This window comes from Rhinichthys klamathensis, unplaced genomic scaffold (assembly GCF_029890125.1).
Source record: "Rhinichthys klamathensis goyatoka isolate OS25496 unplaced genomic scaffold, OSU_Roscu_1.1 h1tg000092l_1, whole genome shotgun sequence".
Lineage (NCBI taxonomy): Eukaryota > Metazoa > Chordata > Actinopteri > Cypriniformes > Leuciscidae > Rhinichthys > Rhinichthys klamathensis.
The window spans coordinates 2,249,819-2,268,890 of record NW_026606631.1 but is presented as its reverse complement, the minus strand read 5'-3'; the positions used below and the strand labels follow the sequence as shown (position 1 = coordinate 2,268,890).

General features: G+C 36.1%; 1 protein-coding gene across 1 annotated transcript in view; it reads right to left on the bottom strand.

Moving 5' to 3' along the window:
* Positions 1-1,303: 1,303 nt before the first annotated feature.
* The window catches only part of si:ch211-236l14.4 (SITS-binding protein), a 34,477-nt gene continuing 16,708 nt past the window's right edge, over positions 1,304-19,072 (bottom strand). The window contains exons 3-10 of the mRNA XM_056252092.1: positions 18,076-18,283; positions 16,866-17,013; positions 10,013-10,207; positions 8,156-8,424; positions 7,306-7,442; positions 6,295-6,416; positions 4,156-4,335; positions 1,304-1,490 (exon numbers count right to left, since the gene is read on the bottom strand). Coding sequence (XP_056108067.1) covers positions 1,314-1,490; positions 4,156-4,335; positions 6,295-6,416; positions 7,306-7,442; positions 8,156-8,424; positions 10,013-10,207; positions 16,866-17,013; positions 18,076-18,283 — 1,436 coding nt within the window. The 3' untranslated portion in view covers positions 1,304-1,313. The remainder of the gene's footprint in view (positions 1,491-4,155; positions 4,336-6,294; positions 6,417-7,305; positions 7,443-8,155; positions 8,425-10,012; positions 10,208-16,865; positions 17,014-18,075; positions 18,284-19,072) is intronic.

The window sequence follows — 19,072 nt, the reverse complement described above, 5'->3', positions numbered from 1 at the left end:
GTTTAGACTGAATCCTTGATTGAGCCGTTTCAGACAATGTGAGAAAAGAGCTGATGCTGTAATGAGGAAATTAAAGTGTTTTTGACCTTGGATGCATGTAAACCGATTGTAGGAGACCTCCAAAAGAATTTAGGAACCTTTAATATTGCATAATAGGAGCACTTTAAACCACAATTCTACAGGACAAAAGTTGCCCTCAGGCTGTAAAATCATTTGTAATGGTGGAATTCAGCTTTCTAACAATTAGCAACTATATTTCATAAAACCAGGTATTTTAAACATGACCACAAAATGTACAAATGCCGCTACAATCAACGTTTTTTTCTAAAGTTAAGGCAGACGTCGTCAACGAATGATCAAGTTTAGTCTGAAGTGATATAAATACAAAACTCTACTTCTACCTTCAATAATGTCCTACAGTATGAATTAATTAATATCTAGAAATACCATATTGGTTAATCTGGTCAATTGTTAGAATCTAAACAAATAATTATTAAAATCAGCATAATATCAAAATAAAAAAACAACCATTATGAAGAAACAATTTGTCCTTTTGTGTTCTGCATTAAAACTAAGACTGTACAGCAATGAAAAAAATGTCTTTAACATCGGCTCATATTCTACTACTATTGATTGCTCTTCAATATTCGTGTATATGTAGTAAAAAAAAAGATTGTGCTATTCACGTTAAAAGCCCTTCATTTCAGTCTCCTCGATCAATAAGTGCTTCTCTCACAGTTCATGCTGAAAAATTTGCATAAAAAAAACACACGAGAACTTGAGGTACAGTTAAAACATTACAAACTACAGCAAGTATTCAGCAAAGTTCAAGTAAAAACCCAGCTGAGATGAGTGATGTTTAAGGTATTTTCATCTTCATCCATTTAGCGCATTGGTTTGTCCTTGTAGAGTCTTTCTCAATTTTCATTCGATTGTTTGGTCTTCGTAAAATTCCATTGATTGTTTTTAAGCAAAGGGTTTGATTTCTAGCTCCATATCATGATAACAATTTAACTTTAAGAGCCTATAAGATTTTTATAAATTTATCAAATGTAAACGGCGTTCTGAAGAAGTAAAAATCCCCCCCCAAAAAATCTCATGAAATAACAAAATGAGTAGTGAAGAAAAACGAGAGGGATCTAAAAATCATGAGAAAATACAAATCACTTTGATTTTTAAAGTGCAAATGTAAAATTATCTTCTACCTAATCTCAAGATTCCTTGAGACACAGATAATGGTCTTTATGGAAAGTGCAATTTGAGATCAGCACAAGTGAAAATTTCAAAAATAGAAAAAAAGTCGTAAGTAAGCCTCAGGATCTCCGTCGTACAAACACTGGCACGTCCCCAAGGCCGACCGGGTAACTTTCCAGAAACGTCCCTCCATCAAACACTTGAGCATTGTTAGTGTCCTGCCACTGAAAGGCACTCTCTGGCAGGTAAATGTCTCTTTGTAAAGCTCCTTTCTCTGTAACCGGAGCAACAAGAACCTAGGAAGAAAAGGAGAACAACTTCAAGTATACAATAACAACGAAGATCATCTACCGTTTGGTCTCTTTTTAAAGACGACACTTGGCAGATTATTTCTGAAGTGAAAAGTTTAAAAAGTGAACTTGGAAAAAGTTCACATTGCACAAAAATGTTCATTTTTAACCTTTATATGAAATATAAACACATTCCAAAACACATTTTACTAAAAAAATGTGGGAAAATCAAAGCCATACATCTAAACAAGCTATGTGCCAAATTTGAGGTTGATATCTCAAAAAAAAAAAAAAAGTTTTCAGTCCATTATGTTTAGGCGTAGTACCAAATGTTTCCACTAGATGAAATTCATCTCCCATTCATTTCCAATGCGCTTATTTTTGACTACGAACAATAGAAGGGTGACCATTTAATGTCCATGGTTTTCACCTTTTACCAAGTTTCTTTTCATTCCGATGAAGTAAAAAAAAAAAAAAAAACGTAAAATTTCAAGGTCAAAAATTTCAGAAGAGCACTAGAGGGTTTACTTTTAGTCATGATTTTTGCCTTTAAATTGAATCAATATTTCATCTTGTTTTAAGTTGTAGTCGACAATAATAACATTTTAGTGAATGAGACTGCAAAATGAAACCAAATATTCAGACATTATACAGTATTTTAATTTAAAGATTAAAATTTAACAAATGTAACATGGTAGGTCTTAAAATTGAGTGCACAATTTCATTGCAATATTGTGAATTCTTTAGTTATTCACTGTCCATGTTTTAGTGCAATATCGCAGAAAGAGCAAAAAAGGGGCTTTCACACCCCAGGGTGGTTCCCCGAGAACTAATGGTTCCCATAGGAACATTTTCCTGTTTGCATTCGCACCACCAGTAGGAACTCTGAAGTGACGCAAGTCGCGCTTGTTGTGACTTTTATTTTGACGGCGCTGAGAACGCCAGAGCACACATTGTTAGTATTCTCCGTGTTCATTAGTTTACGATCTGTCTAACAGTATTGTCAAATACGTTATTATATAGAACTGATATACATAGAAAGTAGGCAGTATATGAAAAGTTAATAGCGTATGCCGTGTGGTTGATGTCCAGTGTCGCTAGCTGAGCAGAAATACATAATCATGTTTGGCTTGTTTGGTCAACTAAATACATAGACAGTATAAGAAATGGACAGAGCGATCTCATTGGAACTCAGTTGAGACAGTTGAAGCCCATTTTTAGAGATTTTTGAGCACTTCCGTTCCTGACGCGCAGACTCAAACCGACTCAAACTAAGCTTGATGACGTGAGCAACCTGTCTGACAGACGTTAATCTTCTAGTAGCTGTGCGTGAAAATTGCCAACGTTAATCTTGCAGAGACGGGGAACTTGAGCAAAGAGTTCTTTGGCGTGAGTTAGCAGGAGTAAGTATTCCGTTGCTTTTATGGACTCATTATCTATGGGCTTCTCCCTTGACGGGACGTCCCCCCGATTGCCTGCGAGCTTCTCCTCCTGTCTGTACGGTAATTTCTGTACAGCGAGTACTGTACTCTCTGACAGAGAGTCGTGTGGTTATGACGCATTCGTTAGCCTATTTTTACAAAAACTGTTTCTACGGGGCCATAATGTAACATAGAAGGTAATGGAGCCCTTTATACATTGTCGTGTTTCTTTAGAAATAAATAATGGACAAATGGAGTCTTTAAACGCCTCAGATGTAAAGTTATTTGCTGTCAAAGTGACGCCAAAATGAATGGGAGTCAATGGAAATGCTAACGCAAGTGAAGTTCTGCTACAAGATGGCGGCACCCGGCCGGCTTCAACTTCCGGTCGATGGATTACCCCCTTGACTAAATACGGAAAACTTTTGATGCGTGATGGCCATTCATTTACACGACAACAGAGTTTAGTGGACCTGAAAATGCAAACTTTTTAAAATGAGATTCAAAGTGCAAGTTTTTGGAAACGAAACCGCTATCGTTTCTGTGTAACAGTGACATCACGCACATGCGTATTACATGTTCAGTCTATAAGCATGTAGTGTTTCTTAATAAAGTGACATCGCCACCTACTGGCCTGGCATGAATAATACGGCGTTATTATTTGTTTTTTTGGATCCGTGTGAACGGGGATCGTTTTGACAACGTTGTCGTCTGTACGGTAAAAATGCAAAGTCAAGTCAAGTCATCTTCATTTATATAGCGCTTTTAACAATGGAGATTGTTTCAAAGCAGCTTTACAGAGATAAACATACAATTTACGGTAACAGAGATTGCAAAGGAAAAACGTTTCCATTTTTAGTACATCGTTGTCGTGTAAATGTTCCCTTAACCTGCTAGCAAAGTGCTTCACGTTACCAGTGTTCATTCACTGTTCAGCTTCAGCTCACTCATCTCTTGTTGATATTTTTGTCTTATTCTCATCAACACGGTTTTATTTTTTAACAGTGTGAATCTAGTCTTCGTTATCTCAGCTTCTTTTAACTAACATCACGTCAGAAATGATGTTGACGATGAAATTAACACTGAAAACATATAATCTCCTTCTGATTTCAGGTTAGGTTTGGACTGTGTTGTTCCAAAACCAACAAATGATCCAGGAACATGTCCTACTTGGTAAAATCCCAGTCACTGTCTTTGAGCAAGGAGTTTAAACTCAGGTTACTCCTATGGGCTGATTGGAAGCAGCTTACCTCATCTCCAATGAGGAACTCATCATCAATGGTGAATGTGATTGGGTCATTTGGACTAAGCCACCACAGCGGTCTGTAGATGGGGTTTCCAGATTCTTGCCATTCTTCAGCGTATTTCAGGATCAAAGGAACGACAAAGTCGTGGTGCTTGGCTATGTAGAATCTGGTGAGGTTTAGGACCTAGACGGGAAGGTGAGACTGTCAGTGAATGCTTAATAAAACTTATATGAAAGAAGATGTGAGTTTTGTTCGACACTGTTCTCGTCTAGTTCTGCTGTGGTTCGTTTCTAACATTCCTTGAGAGGTCACATCCTTCAGTTAACATCCTAGCCAGCCTCTGGTGACGGAAACAAAGCAAAACCACGTTCATAAAAAATGTATTCTCTAGTTGAAAAAAGTTTCATGAGATGAATTTTGAATAACTGCCTGAGTTTCGGTCTAATTTTATATGGGGAAAACAGGCCTGTGGCTTCCATTCCCGTTTTCCTCCTATTTAGACCCAACATAGTCATTGAGTCTCTAATGGGTGTTGGTGTTGGGTAATCGCACAAAAGCTAGTACACACACACACACACACACTGCCTGCAGAGGCCAATCAAACAGAATGGAAAATAAAGGCAAGTAAAACCTTTCAGTATGATCAGCACATTTAACATCGATACTAATTAATTATGATTTAAAGAGGTTAAGACTGTCCAGATAATACCCATGAGCCAAGATCAAAACCATTGCATGTTCCAATACTATTTTCTCACTGAAATAGATGTCATAAAGTTCTCAAAGGGATTTTTCACCCTAAAATTGTGATAATTTATTCTTCCAATGCCTTCCAAATCCTTTTATTCTCAGACACAAAATGAGAAAATTTGAAGTAGTTGTAAGACGAATACTTTAGAATGTGTTATTTTTCATAGGGTTAGTTCACCCAAAAATGAAAATTAAGTCATCATTTATACACCCTGGTATTGTTCCAATGTCGTATATGCCATTGTTTTTGTTTTTTGGACCACAAAAAATGTCCTGCATCCATATAATGGCAGTGAATAGCGACCAGCATCAACCTTTAAAAAACGATGCTAAAGCATCACAGAATGACCCCATGTGACACATACCTTCCAACACTTGGACTATACGACACGTGTCGCATGAGATCATTCTGTGATACTTTTTTTTTTAAAGCTTGATGCCGATTGCTATTCACTGCAATTATATGGACAAGCGCGAGCAGGACATTTAAAAAATATATATATCCTTTTGTGGTCTGAAACATATGAAAAAAGGGCATACTGCATTGGAACAACACCAGGGTGAGTAAATTATAACTTCATTTTCATTTCTGGGTGAACTATCCCTTTAAGCTTGAAACTTCAGTGCCTGGTCATTGTAATGGCAGTGATTAACTTTCCGAATTTTCATTTTTAAAGTCAGCTGTCCCTCTACTTTCTGCTAAATATAAACACATGTGTCCATTCATAGCAATGAAATGCATTGAAAGATCTACTTCTACCAGTGATTAGAAAAAAACACCCCCTATTCTGGACTGCAAAGTCAAATCACAAACGAAACCTGTAATTGTCTCTGGAAATTTTCTTTTCCACTTATCCAGCGATTCATTATTCCTGGTGCAGCGGTTCTCAATACAGTTAAGATTGAGAGAGTCATAAATTTGAAAGAGACACTAATGCAGACCATATGGACCCTTAACCACAGGTGATGTTGGGGAAAGGCCAAGCAATTACACCATGAAATGCAAGAAAAACGGCCACCTGGAGGATCCTCTGTGCCGGTCCTAAACTCAAACCCTGCTCTATGGGCTCAAATATATCCGTGCTTGAGACTAGATATTCTGGTATGTATTTAGCTAGTGTTTGGAGAAGGGCATTCTCATGATACACCATGGAGTGAATGAGTATTAGATTCCTAATGTTATGTTAAGAGTGAAAAAGAAATCTCTCAGTCTGAGGCGTTTAACTCTCAATGGTCAACATATTGCGCCCAGTTTTCCTACCAGGGAACTCAGTCTTTATTACACTTAGCTCCATGTTATCCCTTTTTCTTTCCTGACCACAACGGGGGGAAAAAAACTAAACTGAAATCTAAACCCGGATAGGGCCGAGGACCCGTCCTTGCTGCACTCACCCATTCCTTCTCAAAGACCCACGGAGGTGTCTGGAAGCTGATGACAGGAAGAAAGGCTGCGATTCCCAGCCAGCGAACGAAGAGCTCGTCGTCTGCAACCAGTTCGGCAGAGAAAGAGCCTCCTGCCATTGAGGAATGCAAATGCATTCACATGTAAAAAAAGAAATATATAATCATATGGGATTATTCAAAACTGTGATATATGATATAATATAAAGTACTGTCTATGTCTATATTGAAGTACAGTCTATATCTATATTGAAAAGAAGAAAAAAAGATTTTTTAGGATAATCACGATTTTTATTATTATTATTTTCATGAGAAAGTGTGCTTAATTGTCATTGCTGCTTTTCCCAATATTCTTAGTTGTGATTCTGACAACGGTAATGCATTTCTTGAAAATCTAAATCAGTATATTTAACATCTAACATATTATACTGTTTATTATTACAGTAATTTGTGAGTGAAATGTGCCTAATTGTCAAAGTAAAACAGTCATAACTGTCATAAAAAGGGGCTTGATTTTCTTAATGCAAAATATAATACTTTTTTAGTGCTGCCTAACGATTAATCGCGATTAATCGCATCCAAAATAAAAGTTTGTGTTTACATAATATATATGTGTGTGTACTGTGTATAATTATTTAGTATATATAAATACACACACATGCATGTATATATTTAAGAAATCTTTTTTATTTATATATAAAATGTTATATTATGTAGACACAAACTTTTGTTTTGGATGCGATTAATCACGATTAATCGTTGCCCAGAGAAAAAACGTTCCCTTGATTTGTGGTTGAAATGTGACCTGGTCATGTTCTTAAAAGATTTACTCGCACCATACTGTGTATTATACAATTGTTAGTGGTGAAGATACTACTTTGATTTTGTAAAGGATTCAAGAAGACAGTTTATTAAATGATATTGCCTTTATCTATGGTATGCATCATCACAAAAGATAAATGTGTGTAAATGCGTATTCATGTGTGTGTGGGCAGGTATTACCTACTGCATCAGGAATGAAGAAATGATATCCCAGAAGACTGTGATGCAGCAGGGATGGAATGATGCCCTTGAGGCCGGAGTAACTCCAGTCTGACTGTAGTGCACTCATGCGGATGAACAGCGGTTTGTGGCTGGACCTGTGCAAACAAAAATTGGCCAGTTACAAAACAATTCGACACATTATCCAATATTTTTTCAAATGGGAAAGTTGTTTTTCAAATGGGTGAGTGTCCACATGTGATCTTTTGCATATTTTAGATCTGATTGTTCAAACCATAATCGATATAAGTTACATCTTGCAATGGTAAATGACACCGGAGTCGGAAAAATGCAAAGATGTTTTCTTCTACAACAAATGTGAGTAGCTGTTAATGTGGACATGGGAATGAAAAACATGGAAATTGTGCCTGTAGTTACGCATGGTATATCGACAGTGCTGATAACATGAAAAATCATAAATAAAATCCATTTTAATCAGATTTCAAATCACACATACGCATGTGGTTTGGATCAGGTTTGGATTTGGTTTAGACAGTACAACTACAGATTTCAGTCGGACACGCTAAGAATATATTTTGCATTTTGGTTCCCTGTCTGAACAAAGTCTCAAATTGTGGTAGGTTGCCATTGATGGTCATGATTTTGCCAAATTTTTGGATTAACATTTCCGGTTGATCCTTGAACAACATTCCGGTGAAACAAACCTAATCATACCACCTGTAAATCCCAACCCCAGCCCTAAATCTAACCTAAAATCAGTTTTTAGGACCAACAAGGGTGTTGCTCCATGACCTACTTGGCAAATTCAGTGATTGATCGGGATTATTTAAATTACAATTACACCAAATACCTTGTTCCCGAGGTCACAATGGTGTTGTCCCCGATCTTCTCTGCCAGGTCAGCAAGGAGTGTGATGTATTCGTCCCCGACCGATGCAAGAGGGGGGCGCAGGGCCTGCTCCTCGAAAAGGTTTCCCTCACCGCCTTCCAGGATGACATACTCCATGCCCAAATGACTGTGTAAGCTGTCCACTTTGTCCAGAAACCAATTCGTGGCTTTTGGGTTGGTGATGTTGAGCTTCACACTGTACTTTCCTTTCCACTGAGTCAACATAGGCACCTTATGAACGAGAAATAATAATGAACAGGTAAACATACAGTACTGTAGGTAAATAACAAATAAGAAACTAGTTTAAAACATGCTGAGTTCTTTAAATAAAAGAAGTTATTTTGAGGTCATATCGTTCTGAAAAACGTTTATACCTTTTTTCAAGAAAAGTTTAGATTAAATGACTCTTAAATGTCATGTAACCATCAAGTAAAATAGTTTTTCCCCCCTTTTACCTTGAGTACATGTAAGTGTACACATCTTAATCTTTATAAAGGTTTTAAATGTATTATTTAAGGTAGAAATATTTTTACTACTACCATGAATTCAAATCATAATTTTTTTGTTTGAGTTGCGCCACATGACATTTTATTACCTAAACTTCTCATACTGCCAAACTACTTAAGAGAATTAAATAGAATTTCAAAAATAATTTAATTCTTTTAATGAGGCTATTTTTATATTATATCAGGACAGTCGCACCACCCTCACATTTTTTTTATACTTTCTCCCCCCAAAAATATTTTAAATAGTATTTGTTTGTCTGAATTAAAAAATGTATGTATTTTTGATTAAATGTAGATCCTGAAAAAAAAGGCATCACACATGGTTATTAACGTTAACTAAAACTAAAACTACTTGAAATTAAACATTGACTGAAATAAAATCACTTATTAATAACTTATTTTGAATGTTATTTGAGCTAGTTGCCGAGGCACCATTTCTCATTTTGGTTTAAGTTGAAATACTAAAATAATCAAAGTCAATATGAAATAAGGATTCATCTATATTTAATTTATAATTAAGACTGTAAAGTGTTTGATAACTTCATTCAATTTCTGTATATTTACTTTGATAAGAACATGTGGTAAATATTACATTTATTAAGGGTTGATATGAAGATCGTTTTAAAATCACTTAAATTAAAAGTTGTTATTTTTTTTAAAGTCTAATAAATGTCGAAGTTGATAACTTTCAATTATACTGTAATGTTGAATGTCTATCATTAATGTTTAAAAAAAAAAAATTCATAGAGACATCAGACCAATATTAGTATCAGTGATACCGGCCTTCATTCATAAAAAGTTGCCATTACAACAAATATTTTAAATATACTGTCTTTAAGTTGTTTCTACATTAATTCAGAGAGTAACTGTAAAATTATTACAATTTAAAAATAATAAAAACTCTGATGTATTAATAGCGATTAAGCGTGATTAATTACAGAAAAAATGTGTGATTACTTATTACATTTTTTAATCGATTGACAGCACTAATATATATATATATATATATATATATATATATATATATATGACAATTATTTTCTTAAACCAACACAACAAAATTACTAAAACCTCGATAACACTTTTTAAGGTGATGCACTGCATAGGCCTACTTACTACAGTAATTACAGTAATAACTCTATAGTAAGTAGGCCTACATAGCTGGTTAATATTACTCAGTACTCATTTGAGTATGTTAACTATGTCACCTTAAAACAGTGTCCCCAAAACTTTAACTAAAATTGAAGTGAAAATACTAAAATAACTGGCTTCATGTCATCCACCCATATACCCCAGTGCATAAACAGTGTTACCAGTCGTCCCTGTGGTCCTGAGGGCAGGCTCAGCCAGAAGTCTTCAATGCCCGCCTGAACGGAGGTCTGAAACGGCTGCGAGTCCACACTCAGGTACGGGGACAGGGTGATGGAAATGTTTAGAAGCTTTACAAAAGGGAGGTCCCTGGTCTGTCTCTTAGACGTCCTTTTCTTTCCATTGAGGTAGCTGTGGTCCTACAAAGACGAGAAATAATTAGCAAAGACGTTTTCTTTGTCTGGCCAATGGCACCTGCTAAAAACAGTGGTGCAGAAATGACACACTGAACCTTACAAATCAAGCTTGATACGGGTGTAAACAGGGCCTATAATACTGTGGCATTTGGCTAACATGACAATTTCCACTATTGATTTAAAATGAGTTAAAATCAGGGTTTCCCTAACACACACTTTGCCGGTAAGTAGCAGTTTTCTTTTGCAGGTTTACAGATGTTGGCAGCAACTCGTCTCGGGATTCAAACTTTGTTGATTGTTTTAACAGTACGGAAAATATCATTGTTTCACCATCACTGAAAATAATACCCCTATTAATGTTTTTACCATGACAGTGCCACGATGTCTGAGAAAATATAACAATAATGTCATTTATATGAATCATATCGTACAGGCATACCAAATGCGCTTATGAGGAATCTGTGCAATAAATAGCGAATACTGGCAAGTGGGTTTATAACCAAATTCATTCCAAGTCAAGCTGTTGGTTTTGCTTACGACTGTGTTATTTCAAGCTAAAATGGAAACTAGGGGAAAAAAACAAGCATTGGGAATGTTTCCCGATTGGAGTTTTGTATAACTGTCACACAATGGAAAGTTTTCCACTGCAATTTAGCGGTAAGACATTTAGGTTGGGATACGGGAACGCGTGGTACGTGTGTATCAGATACACATGCAATTATGCTTCGCTGACATATTTGTTATAAAGTCCCTAGTTTTTGTCAGTCGAGCTCATAATCAAAACAATTTAATCGTATGCATTACAAAACAAATTTCACAGAGAAATCAAGCCTATACCACATCTGAAATATGTTCTTTTCAAAACATAGTTATATTAAAACTATATTCAAAGGTGGCATGGATGGAAAGATTTAACCATGAAAATGGGGTATGAAAAAATGTATATGAAAGTAAGAAATTAAGTCATGAGTTATTGTGAAAGGAGGGCTGCACTCTGCTTTGCATTGACGTTAATGTTCTGATAAGCCTTTTAAGTATTTTAGACATAGAGAACATTCTTTTCTTGGCAAAAAGTTCCCATTTTTCCTCTTTCACCTGCCTCTAATCTTTCTAGAGGAATTCAGCTGTGAAACGATCCACTCAGTTTTGAGATCAGTCAGGCATGCAGAACAATGTCTTGACTACTCAAAAATGTGTATAAACAATAAATAAAGACAGACCTAAAATGGAAATTCTTCAGCATTTTTCTGGCCAATACAGATGTTAGTATTTTTGTGTTCTTGTATATTATGGACCTAAACCAATATAGAGGGATATATTATAAAAACTAAACTGTTTTTCCTGTTTTTTTATTTTTTAGGTTTTTTTTATTGTACAGGCTCCGCATATTATACAATATTATACATGTATATTATTAAAATTTAGTAACTTCAAACCACTAATATAAAAAGCTGAATGTATTAATCTCATCACCTATAATATTCATGTTTTTAATTTCTGAATTTAAATTCATTTTGAAATATTTCGGGGGCATGAAGTCAGAAATGTCTGGGTGATAACTGTCGTATGAACCATATTTATTTATTTATATAATTTATATCAAGTCATGTGGTGCAACTACCCAGACAACAACATGGTGTCAGCCCAGATCCGGATCTCAGCCGACACTATGTCGATGTCTGGGTAACATGCACAAAAAAATTTATAATAAAATAAAACTGGAAATGATATCATAGAGGACCCTCATGTGACAAGGTCAATAAGTCTCTTAAAACTGACCTTTTATGGCAAGGAAGTGTAAGTTCAGGTTGTTAAATGCCATAAGGCGCGACACTCCAAAAACATTATGATATTTATGAATAAATAATAATAAAAAAAACGTATACATTGAAAACAAATATTTCAAAAACATAAGGTAAAGATGTATTCAGGGTGTAAGAAAAATGATTGCTTTTTATTTAATGGCTGCACCACATTACATTTTTAGAGTCATGTTGAAAAGGGTATAAAAGTTTTCCGAGACCAACATCAATACAAACACTCTCATTTGTCACTGGCCCAACTACATAGTGATATTTACCCTTAGCATGATGTTAAAAAGTGTTGTTGGAGTCGTGGCTTAGTGGTTACAGCGAATGCTCCAGAGATGTTAAGCTGTGGTGCTCATGTGGGAAATTCAGGTTCAAGTCTCACCCGCTTTTTACAGTCTGTGTTGTGATAAAATATATGACTTGAATGCATTTTAACATTTTAGCCTCTGCCAAATACGCAAAAGTAGCAAGACGCCGTATTACTATACACAAATCTACAGCTAACATGACACAGATGGCCCACACTATCAGTCTCCATAGCAAAACAAGTATCACCTAATTGGAAACCAGTTCCCCGCTGGCATTGGACTGAAGCAGAGATGTGTGTCTTTCTCTCAGGGGATCAGATCACACTTCCCTGACCTCTCGAGCGACTGCAGATCCGCTTAGAAAAATCAAGCCTTTCATGTCCACAACACTGACCAACTCTGACTGTTTTGTTCTGTCAGACTGAACTTAACAGCCCAGCTGGTGGCTTTTAACGTGAGACGCTTCGACTTGAACACAGTGTTCCCGCGTCCCTTGGTAACTCTGCCTGGTATGCACATCGCTATGAAAACCAAACGTGTTCTGCCAGACCCATAGCCTGTGTTTGTGATTATAATGAGTACCTTCAGAAACCTCACGATCGACCGCACGAGAAGCAATGGCGAAGTGTGTAATTTACGCACCACTAGCGGTCACTAGTTTGTTCACTCAGTCATGCAGGTTTGGTATGACATGTGGGTTAGTAAACTATGGCATTTCTTTTTTCGAACTGTTTTTTGATCAAAATAATGTTTTTTAATTCGGTTTAAGCCTAGTAAAAATTCAATCTGCTAAAAACAAAGACCCTAGATCTGTTTTTATTACAAGATGTTTAAAATGCACAGTGCTATATGCACAGATTTTCATATGTTTTATGTAATGGTTGTGCACATTAGCTGTCACTATTTGGCGAATTGTAAAATTGAACAATGACTGCATTTACATGCACCCTCGTAATGCGATTCTGATGAGATTTAGGCAAAATTGCGATTAAACTTTCCCTCATGTAAGCACAATAATCTGATCAAATTGATGCGATTAAGCTCTTAATCGTTGCGACCATAATCATAATAAAATATTTGGCATGTACAGATTTGAATCGCAATAAACAAACACGCATTGTAAACACTTTAATCTCATCTATTCCACTCTGCTCAAACTGTACAGTAACACAGCGGTAAAGAAGGCATCACGTTTCTGAAGAAACTAAGTTCATGTTGACAACTTTCCACGATTTGAACATAATGCAGTATATTGACTAAATAAAGAGATTTAGGTGAAAAAAATCCAATATGGCCAAAAAATAACCCCAATTCTTAGCGATTACACAGAATAATGAAAAATTGAAGAGGTTTGGTCGTGTCATAAACATCTTAAGTGCTTACTCTGATTATTGGAAATAATCACATTATTAGTGCACAAGGTAGTCAATTATTTGAGCCTTTTATTCATATTAAAATCACACAGATATTAAATTTATGTAATGTATTTACACCTTCATGTCATTTCAGACATTATTTTTTCCATAGACCACAAAACAAGATATTTTAAAGACTCTTCATTAAGTCCTTTTCAAGTATAATCAGTATGTAGGCCCTAAGTGATGATCCACGGCTAGCTGTGCATTAAACAATTTTTAACGCACAACGTGGAGGCAAATGTGTGCGTGCTTTAATAAAAACAGCCATACAGGGGTGCGTTTCCCGAAAGCATCGTTAGCCAAATATGGTCGCAATTTGGTCGCAATTCCCATTGAACTCTATTGGTAACGACGGAACTTGCGAACATGGTTGGCTAACGATGCTTTCGGGAAACGCAACCCAGAACGGTGATTAAACTGACTTGTAACTACCACCTTCCTCCAGCCAATCAGAATCGAGTATTCAGACAGACCATATAAATACTTCACTGTTTTTATTCCCTATCGTTTTATTTGATATGATTCATCTCGGGTTTCCTCATACATTATACTTCGGGCTTCCTCTACGCATTTATGCACATGCGCACTACTCAAAAATGGTGCTAATATATATTGTTGACATGCTAATATATGTAAGCAATAAGGTACGAGAGGCTGTGCTGTATCGTGAATAAGTAACGGCTGGAGGGCGTTGTTAGGCACGACGCGAAGCGGAGTGCCTGCAACCCCTTCAGCCGTTACTTATTCACGATACAGCACTTGCCTCGAGTACCTTATTGCTTTTATAAAACGGTTGCCACACAATAAAAATATTAAAGCCGAAAAATATGTATCTATGCAACTTTCATGAAGTAAATAAATCACTAAAAGCCTTCCTTCCGCTGAAAAAAATAGTCCTGGACCGTAAACAGCAACAGAAGTTACATATATTATTTCGCCAATAGATGGCGTCAAAGACTGTCTTTATGAGTGAGTGAGTCAGTAGAGAAGGCTTTTGAAAGGACTCGAACTTGTGATCACGGAGAAGGAAGACGCAACTGACAGATGACTAACGTTAACTGTTAACGTTATGCACGGGAAAACCCCATGACTGTTAAAAGGACAAAATATCGCAGCGGACATTGAAACGCATTTTTTTATTATGAATATAGGACTGACCTGAAGGAAAATGCTATGTAAATGCAGGTACACTCGCTTAACGTTACTCGATCTCTCACAATGCTCTACTCTAGCTTTAAATGAACAATATCAATGAGATCAAACATCTGTTTAAGTTGCTAAGAGTGGTTGCTAGGGGTGTTGTGTAGTGATACATAGAACCGTTGGGTGAAGCGGTCATAGCCGTGTTTTATCGTGAATAAAGCACAGCTATTGACCAATCAGAATCAAGGATTGGAACTGACCGTTTTATAAATATATATATTAGCATGCATTTTTCAGTTTTCGTACGCAGCCGATGATGCCACAACATTGCGCAGCTTCTGGTTGTGAAACCGCTGAGATTTCAATTCCCAAAGAAAAGGGATAACCTTTCACAGGTGAGAGTGTGTTGGTTTGTGTTTTTATAAGTATCAACTCAATATTACATGTTTTTACTATGGTAGCTTTTTAATGTTGTGTTGGCCGACACCTTCGTCTTGTTGTATTGTGTTAGTTTAGCAAAAACATCAGCTGAAGTCTATTGCAATCACTTTCAATCACTTTGCTCTCGAGTGTTGACGGACCAGCTTTGACTGTTCCAATATGGCGGACGGCTTACGTGTAGCTGCCCATTGAAATTGCCGATAATGAGGAATCTATGACATATATATTATATGTTGTTAACGACAGAACTTGCAGCCATAGTTGGCTAATTATGCTTTTGGGAAACACACCCCAGATCAGTAATCATTAGTGTCAGTGTTATTTTAGTATCATTGAATAGTTTTTGATAATATTTTGAATTAGATTTTAGTTTTCACTTTAATTTTAGTTAAGGTTTTAGTCATTTTGTTGTGTTTTTTTTGTTGTCATTTTTATTAGTTTTTGTATATTTGTATTCATTAGTATTATATATATGTCTATTTTCTAGTAGAACTTATAGAACGTTAGTAGAACGTTTTTTTTTTTTTTAGATTTTATTTGATTTGATTTCAGTTTAAAACGTTTATTTTATTTAGAGTGACGAATGCTTTTTTTTATGCATTCATTTTAGTTACCGATAGCTGTTACCGATTATTCATTTCTACTCAACCATATACAAATATAGACGTAAAATATAAAATGAACGCATAAATGATCATTTTCAACATGTACACTTGTTTGAAAGGTAGGAAATGCAGTGCTGTTGGCTCTCTGGAGGGTGTTCGGGAGGAAAGGCCTGTAGACCCGCAGCTATAACAGGTGCAGAGCCTGAGCCGCTGACGGCTGGAGATTAAACTGCACACACTGAAGGTCAGAGACGGGGAATCTGCTGCAGATATACACACACTCACCAGGGACAATCTGGGTTATTACTGGCTTTCATTGTTTGTTGTGGTTGTCTTTTTTTAATTATTATTTATAAGACAACGAAACAAGCCATACATAATTATTATTATTTTCAGGCTAATTAGATTGATATCAATCTTTTCAAATATATACCATATAGTTCAAAAGTAATATTTTAATGAAATATAAAGACATTCATCATGCTACAAAATATTTATATTTCAAATAATCGCTGTTCTTTTGAACTCTATATTCATAAAAGGATCCTGAAAAAAAGTAGCACGTATTCCACGAACACATTAAGCAGCACAACTGTTTTCAACATTGATAATAATACGAAACGTTTTCTGAGCTCCTCACAAATCAACCATTTCCTGTTTTTCATTGGCATAGAGGACTAGTGCATCTTTAAGCCAACATTCAGTACGAATAAAATACTGTTCAAATCTGATACTGACATTACTCAAGTCTTATTGGAATCGGTGACTTTTGGTCATTTTTGCTGTAATCTGTACTTTTACTCAAGTATGCTTGTCGGGTACTCTTTACACCTCTGCTCTGATAGCTAGTTTAAATACAGAAGAGTCAAACTTGAATGCACAGCAGGGCTGGAGGCAGAGGGTGGTTTGGTGCTGGGACCCGGAGCGTCGCTCACCATGTTGGCGAGGAGGGCGGTGGAATGTTCGTCGAGGCCGATGACTCCCTCCAGGTGAAGCCGCTTCAGCCGGTTTGAGAAGGTTCTCAGCTCTCTCTCTAGCTTGGCCCCAGAGTCCACGTTTGCCAGAAGCTTCCAGAAGGGCAGCCTTAAGATAAATATTGCATTTGTTAGGCTAGAGGTGTTAGATTAAAGGTTATACATCATAGTACACCACACCAGTGTAACTATCGCTAACTAAAACTAAGGGTACGCTTACATAACAACAATGTGCTAAAAAACGGAAACGTTTTTCTTTTTTGCGTACAGACAACGTGGTCAAAACCATCCCCGTTCACACGGATCTGCGAAAAGACTAAAACGCTGTATTATTTATGCCAGGCCAGTAGGTGGCGATGTCACTTTGTAAAACTACACGCCTATAGACTATACACTTAACGCTGACGTCACCGTTTTCACAAATGCGCGTTTTTGTAGTTTACACCAAGACGATAATGGTATCGTTTTCAAAAATGCGCGTTATTCAGGCAACCAAAACGCTGTTGTTGTGAAAATGAACGGCCAAAATGCATACAAAGTTTTAAGTTAAAGTGACTAAAAGTTACGGAGCCCTGCACATGACATGCAGGAAAAAAATTGTTGGCTAAATCGTGCGCACGTTTTACTAAATTGTTCCCTCGATTTATAAATCGTGCGCACAATAGGGATTCAAATCAAGGGAACGAAATAGAAAATTGTGCGCACGATTTTGCCTACTATTTTTTCCCTGCATGTCATGTGGGGGCTCCGTAAAAAGTAAACAAACTAAAGACATTTCAAATAAAAACTAATAAAAAATGCACAAAAACATCAAAATGACTAAAACTTTCAAATAAAAGTTGAAACAAAATATAAAAAAATTAAATATAATTCAAAATATTAACCAAAAAATATCATAGTACATCAATTATACTAAAATAAAACGGCACCACACCATAGTAAGAAAAAAAAAAACCTTTAACACAGTATAATCAGCATTGATTTACATTCATCCACAATAGAAAGTGAATCAGAAATCAAAACATTACGATGTTACAGCATTTTTTGAAAAGTGTCTGCTTCTAGTATTGGACAGATACTGCTAATAATAAAGAAAACGCTATTGTTCATCCCTAGAAATTCAAAGTAAACAATAAAAGAGGTAGAAAGAGAGTTTTTAATTGTGTAGTACCGTAAGACGTCCATGTTTGGCAGCTCTCGTCTGGCTGTGGAGAGCCGGCTCATTGACTCCTCATGGACGGCCTTAATGTTGTGTCCGACACACACGGTGTACTCCAGAGGCATGCGCTTCATACTGGGGGGCGTCTGCAAACAGTAGTGCTGTCTGCTTTCCATTCCTACATGTAGTGGGATGTTTGGGGCCACGAGAACTGACACACCTTTAAAGGAAACACCACAACACCACTGGATTAAATGGTCAGCTTTGCAAATTTGAAATCCCCAATCAATCAAAATTAGGAGTTTTGTTGCTTTTAGTCCACGTCTGTTATGCCAAGTGTACTCCTAAAAGTTGACCAAATGATTTTTAGCAGATACACACACATACAAATATTGATGACATCATCGCGCACTCAGGGGCGTCTACATATTTTTGTCCAATCAAATACTGAGGTCTCTTCTGCTGAGCAGCATTGATTTGATCAAAACACAGTAAAAACAGTCATATTGTGAAATATTAGTACAAATTAAAAGAACAATTTTTTGTTTGAATATATTATGAAATGTGATCAAAATGAATGTGATTTCAAAGCTGAATTTCAGCATCATTACTCCAGGCTTCGGTGTCACATGATCCTTCAGAAATCATTCTGATATGATGATTTGTCATCAATGTTGGAAACAGTTGTGCTGCTTAATATTTTTTTAATAACCTGTAATACTTTTTTCAGGATTCTTTGATGAATAAAAAGTAAAAAAAAGAGCAGCATTTATTTAAAATAGAAATCTTTTCTAATAATACACACTACCGTTCAATAGTTTGGGGTCAGTCGTTTTTCTTTCTTTCTTTTTTTGAAAGAAATTAATACTTTTATTTAGCAAGGATGGTTAAATTGCTAAAGTGATAGTAAAGATTTATATTGTTAGGAAAAATTTCTATTTTGAATAAATACCGTTCTTTTTAACTTTTTATTCGACAAAAAATCCTGAAAAAATTATCACAGGTTAAA